Source organism: Salvelinus alpinus, chromosome 7 (assembly GCF_045679555.1).
Source record: "Salvelinus alpinus chromosome 7, SLU_Salpinus.1, whole genome shotgun sequence".
Lineage (NCBI taxonomy): Eukaryota > Metazoa > Chordata > Actinopteri > Salmoniformes > Salmonidae > Salvelinus > Salvelinus alpinus.
This window is the reverse complement of record NC_092092.1, coordinates 14,145,853-14,156,063: the sequence shown is the minus strand read 5'-3', so window position 1 is coordinate 14,156,063 and position 10,211 is coordinate 14,145,853. Positions and strand designations below refer to the sequence as shown.

Sequence of the window (10,211 nt, the reverse complement as noted above, 5' to 3'; positions counted from 1 at the left end):
CAGTTCTTCCATGGCCTGCATACTCACCAGACATGTCACCCATTGAGCATGTTTGGGATGCTCTGGATCGACATGTACGACAGCGTGTTCCTGCCAATATCCAGCAACTTCACACAGCCATTGTAGAGGAACGGGACAACATTCCACAGGCCACAATCAACAGCCTGATTAACTCTATGTGAAGGAGATGTGTGGAGCTGCATGAGGTGGTCACATCAGATACTGACTGGTTTTCTGATCCACCCCCTACCATTTTATTTAAGGTATCTGTGACCAACAGATCCATATCTGTATTCCCAGTCATGTGGAATCCATAAATTAGGGCCTAATGAATTCATTTAAATTGACTGATTTCCTTTTATATAATCTTTGAAATTGTTGCATGTTACGTTTTTATATTTTTGGTTCAGGTAACTTATGACTTTATTAGCATTGTGATAAATTAGTGTTTTATAAATTGAGTTGCACTGAGCAGAGAGCAACAACAAAGAGCCTTCTAGTGTTCTAACCAATTTTAATATACCTGTTTTTACAGGAAACTGGCCTCAGGCTACATTTGCCGTCAGAGGGGAAACAGGAAGCTGACAGGTGTGTACTGCAATCCAACCTCCCACTTTTTCTACCTGCCTTTTCTTTCCCCGACCAAAGAAGAGCTGGATAGTCCTCGTCCTCGTCCGGTCTACTTCCTTCACAGCAGTGTAAATGGTGAGTACAGGATGTTTTTTGCATCGACGGCGCTTCCTAAGCCAACGTATTCTCAGTATTACTATATATTGTAGGGTTAGAGGTTAGGAAATATGTCTTATGCTATGAAACTGAGAGAACGGTTTTAAAATAACTTCATCAAATGGACAGTATACCTCTCTCTCTCTCTAGTCCAATATTCACCGATACCACACTGATAATTGTAAGAACATAACGCTTGAAACATCAGTAGGAATCTATCCTGAATCTTTGGCTCTTCTGGCATTCACAACGTCCAGAGTTACTTTCACCATCTTCTTCATTGAAGAGCAAACGTTTTTGTTGTGTGTCATCGACTTGTTTACTCTTGCCAGTCGGATGAAAGTTTTTGTCTTACAATATGTTTGGTATTCTTCTGTAAGGAAGGAATATAAAAGGTTTAGGAGGCATTCGAACTGCCAAAACTAGTTCAGTATATAGGGAAGTATGTGCCCTGGTTTAAAGTAGTGCACTATATAGGGAATAGGGTGCCATTAGTTATACAACCTCCTGAGTGTTTTGGCGTCACCAGGGGGGTTCTAGTGCTGACTTGTTCCTCACTGTCTCCAGGAATGTGGCCGACAGAGGCCCAGAACACTAGGAAACTATGTATGCCAAGAGAGAGACTAAGAAACTCACCTTGAAAGATCAGGGTCTGTATTCACACATATCGGGGCCTGTATTCACACAGATCGGCGCCTGTATTCACACAGATCGGGGCCTGTATTCACACAGATCGGGGCCTGTATTCACACAGATCGGGGCCTGTATTCACACAGATCGGGGTCTGTATTCACACAGATCGGGGCCTGTATTCACACAGATCGGGGCCTGTATTCACACAGATCGGGGCCTGTATTCACACAGATCGGGGCCTGTATTCACACAGATCGGGGCCTGTATTCACACAGATCGGGGCCTGTATTCACACAGATCGGGGCCTGTATTCACACAGATCGGGGCCTGTATTCACACAGATCGGGGCCTGTATTCACACAGATCGGGGCCTGTATTCACACAGATCGGGGCCTGTATTCACACAGATCGGGGCCTGTATTCACACAGATCGGGGCCTGTATTCACACAGATCGGGGCCTGTATTCACACAGATCGGGGCCTGTATTCACACAGATCGGGGCCTGTATTCACACAGATCGGGGCCTGTATTCTCACAGATCGGGGCCTGTATTCTCACAGATCGGGGCCTGTATTCACACCGATCGGGGCCTGTATTCACACAGATCGGGGCCTGTATTCACACCGATCGGGGCCTGTATTCACACCGATCGGGGCCTGTATTCACACCGATCGGGGCCTGTAGTCACACCGATCGGGGCCTGTATTCACACCGATCGGGGCCTGTATTCACACCGATCGGGGCCTGTATTCACACCGATCGGGGCCTGTATTCACACCGATCGGGGCCTGTATTCACACCGATCGGGGCCTGTATTCACACCGATCGGGGCCTGTATTCACACAGATCGGGGCCTGTATTCTCACAGATCGGGGCCTGTATTCTCACAGATCGGGGCCTGTATTCACACAGATCGGGGCCTGTATTCACACAGATCGGGGCCTGTATTCACACCGATCGGGGCCTGTATTCACACCGATCGGGGCCTGTATTCACACCGATCGGGGCCTGTATTCACACCGATCGGGGCCTGTATTCACACCGATCGGGGCCTGTATTCACAACCGATCGGGGCCTGTATTCACACCGATCGGGGCCTGTATTCACACCGATCGGGGCCTGTATTCACACCGATCGGGGCCTGTATTCACACAGATCGGGGCCTGTATTCACACAGATCGGGGCCTGTATTCACACAGATCGGGGCCTGTATTCACACAGATCGGGGCCTGTATTCACAAAGCGTGCTGACTAATCTAGGGTCAGTTTGGCCTTTTAGTTCATCATTGTATTGACCGGGGGGCCTGATCCTAGATCAGCACACCTACGCTGAGACTCTTTGTTAACATGGGCCCAATAATAGTTTCTCTCTCTCTATACTCCATGTATCTCTCTCTATACTCCATGTATCTCTCTCTATACTCCATATATCTCTCTCTATACTCCATGTATCTCTCTCTATACTCCATGTATCTCTCTCTATACTCCATGTATCTCTCTCTATACTCCATATATCTCTCTCTATACTCCATGTATCTCTCTCTATACTCCATGTATCTCTCTCTATACTCCATATATCTCTCTCTATACTCCATGTATCTCTCTCTATACTCCATGTATCTCTCTCTATACTCCATGTATCTCTCTCTATACTCCATGTATCTCTCTCTATACTCCATGTATCTCTCTCTATACTCCATGTACAGTTGAAGTCGGAAGTTTACATACACTTAGGTTGGAGTCATTAAAACTCGTTTTTCAACCACTCCACAAATTTCTTGTTAACAAACTATAGTTTTGGGAAGTCGGTTAGGACGTTTACTTTGTGCAGTACACAAGTAATTTTTCCAGCAATTGTTTACAGATTATTTCACTTATAATTCACTGTATTACAATTCCAGTGAGTCAGAAGTTAGGGCTCCTTTTTTCTCAATTTCCGCCTGACTGACGTGCCCAGGGTAAACCGTCTGTTGTTCAGGCCCTGAAGCCAGGATATGTATATAATTGGTACCATTGGATAGAAAACACTTTGAAGTTTGCAAAAATGTAAAAATAATTTAGGAGACTATAACACAATAGATATGGTAGGAGAAAATCCAAAGAAAAACCAACCGGAAATGTTTATTTTTTGAGACCATGCTCTTACAATGGAAAGTATAGGGGCATTCTGCATTCTAGCTCCCAGGATGCAATTCCTATGGCTTCCACAGGGTGTCAGCAGTCTATGTTCAAGGTTTCAGGCTTGTAACTTACAAAACGAATAAGAAATCTGAGTTTTAGTACAGGGACACAGTCTTGGAAATTCGTGTTTGGGCGCACGATGAAGACAAGATGCACCTGCTAAAATCAGTTTCCAATTGAACATACTTCTTTCTGATAGAAATATTATAGTTTGATTACATTTTAGGTTATCTGAGGAGTAAATAGAAACGTATTTTGACTTGTTGAAACAAAGTTTAGCGGTAGATTTTCGGATTCCTTTCTCTGCAAGTTGAACGAGTGGAATAATCAAATCGATGGCGCCAACTAAAGACTTTTTGGGATATAAAAAATGATGTTATCTAACAAAACGACACTACATGTTATAGCTGGGACCCTTTGGATGACAAATCAAAGGAATATTTTCAAAAAGTAAGTGAATATTTAATTGCCATTTGTGAATTTATGAAACCTGTGCAGGTGGGAAAATATTTTGATGTGTGGCATCCTCAAACAATCGCATGGCATGCTTTCGCTGTAATAGCTACTGTAAATTGGACAGTGCAGTTAGATTAACAAGAATTTAAGCTTTCAACCGATATAAGACACTTATATGTACCTAAATGTTTAATATCCATAATTTTTATGATTATTTATTTGAATTGCGCGCACTCCAGTTTCACCGGAAGTTATCCCGCTAGCGGGACGCCTAACCCTTTCAAACAGCTTGGAAAATTCCAGAAAATGATGTCATGGCTTTAGGAGCTTCTGATAGGCTAATTGACGTCATTTGAGTCAATTGGAGGTGTACCTGTGGATGTATTTCAAAGCCTACCTTCAAACTCAGTGCCTCTTTGCTTGACATCATGGGAAAATCAGCCAAGACCTAAGAAAAAAATTGTAGACCTCCACATGTCTGGTTCATCCTTGGGAGCAATTTCCAAACGCCTGAAGGTACTGCAGCGTGTCATCGGTGACTCGGACTCACCTTCCTGTGACTTGTATTTGCACTTAGACTGGATGGGCTACTATGGTAAGCAGAATACTAGCAGCACTGGGTTTGCAGAGCAGTGAGGGTTTTGTTGTCTAGCTAGCAGTGTGAAGGACTAGCCTCAGCATTAAGACGGTGATCTGCAGAGCAGTGAGGGTTTTGTTGTCTAGCTAGCAGTGTGAAGGACTAGCCTCAGCAGTCAGACGGTGATCTGCAGAGCAGTGAGGGGTTTGTTGTCTAGCTAGCAGTGTGAAGGACTAGCCTCAGCAGTCAGACGGTGATCTGCAGAGCAGTGAGGGTTTTGTTGTCTAGCTAGCAGTGTGAAGGACTAGCCTCAGCAGTCAGACGGTGATCTGCAGAGCAGTGAGGGTTTTGTTGTCTAGCTAGCAGTGTGAAGGACTAGCCTCAGCAGTCAGACGGTGATCTGCAGAGCAGTGAGGGTTTTGTTGTCTAGCTAGCAGTGTGAAGGACTAGCCTCAGCAGTCAGACAGTGATCTGCAGAGCAGTGAGGGTTTTGTTGTCTAGCTAGCAGTGTGAAGGACTAGCATCAGCAGTCAGACAGTGATCTGCAGAGCAGTGAGGGTTTTGTTGTCTAGCTAGCAGTGTGAAGGACTAGCCTCAGCAGTCAGACAGTGATCTGCAGAGCAGTGAGGGTTTTGTTGTCTAGCTAGCAGTGTGAAGGACTAGCCTCAGCAGTCAGACGGTGATCTGCAGAGCAGTGAGGGTTTTGTTGTCTAGCTAGCAGTGTGAAGGACTAGCATCAGCAGTCAGACGGTGATCTGCAGAGCAGTGAGGGTTTTGTTGTCTAGCTAGCAGTGTGAAGGACTAGCCTCATTAGTCAGACGGTGATCTGCAGAGCAGTGAGGGGTTTGTTGTCTAGCTAGCAGTGTGAAGGACTAGCCTCAGCAGTCAGACGGTGATCTGCAGAGCAGTGAGGGTTTTGTTGTCTAGCTAGCAGTGTGAAGGACTAGCATCAGCAGTCAGACAGTGATCTGCAGAGCAGTGAGGGTTTTGTTGTCTAGCTAGCAGTGTGAAGGACTAGCCTCAGCAGTCAGACGGTGATCTGCAGAGCAGTGAGGGTTTTGTTGTCTAGCTAGCAGTGTGGAGGACTAGCCTCAGCAGTCAGACAGTGATCTGCAGAGCAGTGAGGGGTTTGTTGTCTAGCTAGCAGTGTGAAGGACTAGCCTCAGCAGTCAGACGGTGATCTGCAGAGCAGTGAGGGGTTTGTTGTCTAGCTAGCAGTGTGAAGGACTAGCCTCAGCAGTCAGACGGTGATCTGCAGAGCAGTGAGGGTTTTGTTGTCTAGCTAGCAGTGTGAAGGACTAGCATCAGCAGTCAGACAGTGATCTGCAGAGCAGTGAGGGTTTTGTTGTCTAGCTAGCAGTGTGAAGGACTAGCCTCAGCAGTCAGACGGTGATCTGCAGAGCAGTGAGGGTTTTGTTGTCTAGCTAGCAGTGTGAAGAACTAGCCTCAGCAGTCAGACGGTGATCTGCAGAGCAGTGAGGGTTTTGTTGTCTAGCTAGCAGTGTGAAGGACTAGCATCAGCAGTCAGACAGTGATCTGCAGAGCAGTGAGGGTTTTGTTGTCTAGCTAGCAGTGTGAAGAACTAGCCTCAGCAGTCAGACGGTGATCTGCAGAGCAGTGAGGGTTTTGTTGTCTAGCTAGCAGTGTGAAGAACTAGCCTCAGCAGTCAGACGGTGATCTGCAGAGCAGTGAGGGTTTTGTTGTCTAGCTAGCAGTGTGAAGGACTAGCATCAGCAGTCAGACAGTGATCTGCAGAGCAGTGAGGGTTTTGTTGTCTAGCTAGCAGTGTGAAGGACTAGCCTCAGCAGTCAGACGGTGATCTGCAGAGCAGTGAGGGGTTTGTTGTCTAGCTAGCAGTGTGAAGGACTAGCCTCAGCAGTCAGACGGTGATCTGCAGAGCAGTGAGGGGTTTGTTGTCTAGCTAGCAGTGTGAAGGACTAGCCTCAGCAGTCAGACGGTGATCTGCAGAGCAGTGAGGGTTTTGTTGTCTAGCTAGCAGTGTGAAGGACTAGCCTCAGCAGTCAGACAGTGATCTGCAGAGCAGTGAGGGGTTTGTTGTCTAGCTAGCAGTGTGAAGGACTAGCATCAGCAGTCAGACGGTGATCTGCAGAGCAGTGAGGGTTTTGTTGTCTAGCTAGCAGTGTGAAGAACTAGCCTCAGCAGTCAGACGGTGATCTGCAGAGCAGTGAGGGTTTTGTTGTCTAGCTAGCAGTGTGAAGGACTAGCCTCAGCAGTCAGACAGTGATCTGCAGAGCAGTGAGGGTTTTGTTGTCTAGCTAGCAGTGTGAAGGACTAGCCTCAGCAGTCAGACGGTGATCTGCAGAGCAGTGAGGGGTTTGTTGTCTAGCTAGCAGTGTGAAGGACTAGCCTCAGCAGTCAGACGGTGATCTGCAGAGCAGTGAGGGGTTTGTTGTCTAGCTAGCAGTGTGAAGGACTAGCCTCAGCAGTCAGACGGTGATCTGCAGAGCAGTGAGGGTTTTGTTGTCTAGCTAGCAGTGTGAAGGACTAGCATCAGCAGTCAGACAGTGATCTGCAGAGCAGTGAGGGTTTTGTTGTCTAGCTAGCAGTGTGAAGGACTAGCCTCAGCAGTCAGACGGTGATCTGCAGAGCAGTGAGGGTTTTGTTGTCTAGCTAGCAGTGTGGAGGACTAGCCTCAGCAGTCAGACAGTGATCTGCAGAGCAGTGAGGGGTTTGTTGTCTAGCTAGCAGTGTGAAGGACTAGCCTCAGCAGTCAGACAGTGATCTGCAGAGCAGTGAGGGGTTTGTTGTCTAGCTAGCAGTGTGAAGGACTAGCATCAGCAGTCAGACGGTGATCTGCAGAGAAACACGTGATGAGTGCCAGCTCCGGTTCCGGTTTTCAGTAGTTCATTGTTTGTTTTTCCATGTAGTTAACTTCTGGAACAACACACTAGTTTTACAACAACAACAACAACAAAGAAGGAAATGATTGAGTACTTCACCTTTTTTTAGCATCAGCCCTCTGCCTAATTCTCACTTGAAACATCGTGCTTGTGTTTAATAGGATAAATTTCACTTTCTGCGTTTCATCTGACGACAGATCTGTTTTTGCAATTTTCATTCTACAACGTTTCAGATTCAGATATGATAATTTATCACAAAGTAGTTTGGATTTTAGTGAACTACTTTAGTTCAGTTAACTATATTTTTCTTAAGGGTAGTGTTGCTTAACCTTTTTCCAGTGTGATGTAATTGGTAGCTTGGTTAACTTACATTTTCAGAGTAGCTTCCCCAACTCTGCACACCGTGTTCCCTGTAACCAGTAGTCACCAGCCTACTATTTAGCTTTGCCTGGTTAAGAAACACAAACTGCTTTACGAAATTGAAAACAATAGTATTGTCTAGCTATCGTCTGTCTGTCTCCCCTTGAGTACTGAAAAGTAGGCCGTCTTTGAATGTGTTGTCTCACTCTACCCTCCCACTTCCCCGTCTCCCTTTTAGTTTTCACTCTGGAACAAAACAAAAACTAGGCCTCTTTTGCAGCGTCAAGCCTACTTCCTGTCGTCACTTACGTTCAGATATATTCATAGATCTTTATTGATGAAGATGCATTGGGTGCCGTTTGAAGAGTAAATTATGTGTGTACAAAACCTATCCGATAAGCAGGGTCCAGGCCTGGTCACCTGCCCTCCAGCGGTGACCACCAATCAAATCCAGTCAAAAGTAGCTAGCTAAGCTATGGGCTAGGGACATCCCAAGGATTCAGGATTGCACGGACGCTAGTCTCTCCATGCATGATTCAAAAACCAGGCTAGTGAATTGGTGTTCCGTCTATATCAACTGAATGGGTGCCGCTAGTGTATTAATGTTCGGTGGTGATAAAAATATATACTGTACCAATGACTGTAGATATCAAACAATTAAACAATTAAACTAGTCTAGGTGTTACATTTTCTTTTCCAGAAGTTACTGGCTACCTATCAACTATTAAAGACCGGTTTGAAAACTAGTTGGTGGATGGGAACAATGATAATATCCCTGTTGAGGCTTTTCGCCTTCTTCTGTGGTGTTTAAGAGGTGCCGCTGTACATAGTGATCAACACTTCTTCTGTGGTGTTTAAGAAGGTGCCGCTGTACATAGTGATCAACACTTCTTCAAGTGGGTGAGGCGATTTAGGGAGTGGCATTTATTGCTATAAAGGAACAACAAAACAGCTTGCAGCCTCTGGCTGGCTGTCTGTGGTTAGCTGTAAAGTGGCAGGCCGATTTTGAGATTAGAGACATTCCTTGCAATTGTCTTTTCAAATTAACTCATGCCTAGATAGCCTGCCAAGGGCTTATACCGGTCCTATGAGTTCAGGCTACCCACCAGAGATACAAATTACATCTTGAATGGCAAACTCTGCTCGCCCGCCAGGTAGGAATTTATAGCCTTGGGCGTAGGGAAAGCAGAAAATAGCAAGCGGGAGGACATTGTTGCTGGGCAGATTTCTTCTACCAAGAGAGGCACGAATCTAACAACAGACGAGCAACAAGCAATACAAGCAAAGCAAAAAAACAGCAGTAACCAAATATGTAAAAAAAATAAAAAATGAATCATTTGTTTTTGCTTTGTGCACATAAACCAATATTAATGTGGTATATTTTGTTTAAACTCAGACCCAGTGACTCAGACTTGAGCACTTGGACTTCAGCCATAGGGACTTGACTCAGATTAGAGCACAGGAGACTTGGGACTAGACTCAGACTCAAGGTTTAGTGACTCGACTACAACACTGGCTTGTTAATTCGTAAAAATCTAAATAACTTCACAGATATTCATTGTAAAGGGTTTAAACACTGTTTCCCATGCTTGTTTAATGAATCATGGACATGCACAGAGATGAAAAAATACATGTTTAGATCAATCAATCAATCAATTTTATTTTATATAGCCCTTCGTACATCAGCTAATAACAGGGTTAGAGGCAGAGAATCCCAGTGGAGAGAGGGGAACCGGCCTGGCTAGATCATTGATCGCATGGTGCAAGATTGAATGAAATGAATTGATTATTGAATGTTATGATGGACACAGCTTTCTAGAACTAAAACACAGCCTCTGCTCAACAAACTGGAACCTGAGAACGAATCGTTTGGGGGGGGCTGCAGTTCGCAAACAACTGTACTTATCCCCTCGTGGCAGCAATGCATTCCCGCCAAGAGTCGTTGACAATCTAGTCGACTGGCCACAACTAGACCTCGTTTAAAATGTTTCAAAAAATAATCGTATTTGTATGCCTAGCAATCAACACGTGTACATTTGTTTTAAAGCACATTTTTACAAGTCTCAGTCACAAATGACGGCTGCAATAAGCCTCCTATGCTGAACGACATGTAAACAAGAGGCTTGTAGAATCATGACTCTCCAGTTTTCAGTGAATCTTTCACCGGTAGGGGGTCCCGGGGGTCTGGGCATTACTGACTCAAATGAACAAAATCAGTCAAAGATCAGAGTCAGTTTAAAGAGCTGAACTTCCCATCAATAGTCAGGAGTATTTTTTGGTGTTCCAAAGATTATGGTCACTTGCCCGAAAAATGTGAAAATAGCTAATTACAACACATAAGTTCCCAAACTTGTCAGTCGTTCACTTACTGTGAATGGTAAGGAAGCACAAAGATCCATTTAGGCTGATGGAATTC

At 45.2% G+C, this 10,211-nt stretch overlaps 1 protein-coding gene across 1 annotated transcript in view; it reads left to right on the top strand.

Moving 5' to 3' along the window:
- The first annotated feature begins 547 nt into the window (after positions 1-547).
- LOC139580500 (cofilin-2-like) overlaps positions 548-10,211 on the top strand; it is a 21,851-nt gene continuing 12,187 nt past the window's right edge. Inside the window, exon 1 of the mRNA XM_071409250.1 lies at positions 548-705. Coding sequence (XP_071265351.1) covers positions 703-705 — 3 coding nt within the window. The 5' untranslated portion in view covers positions 548-702. The remainder of the gene's footprint in view (positions 706-10,211) is intronic.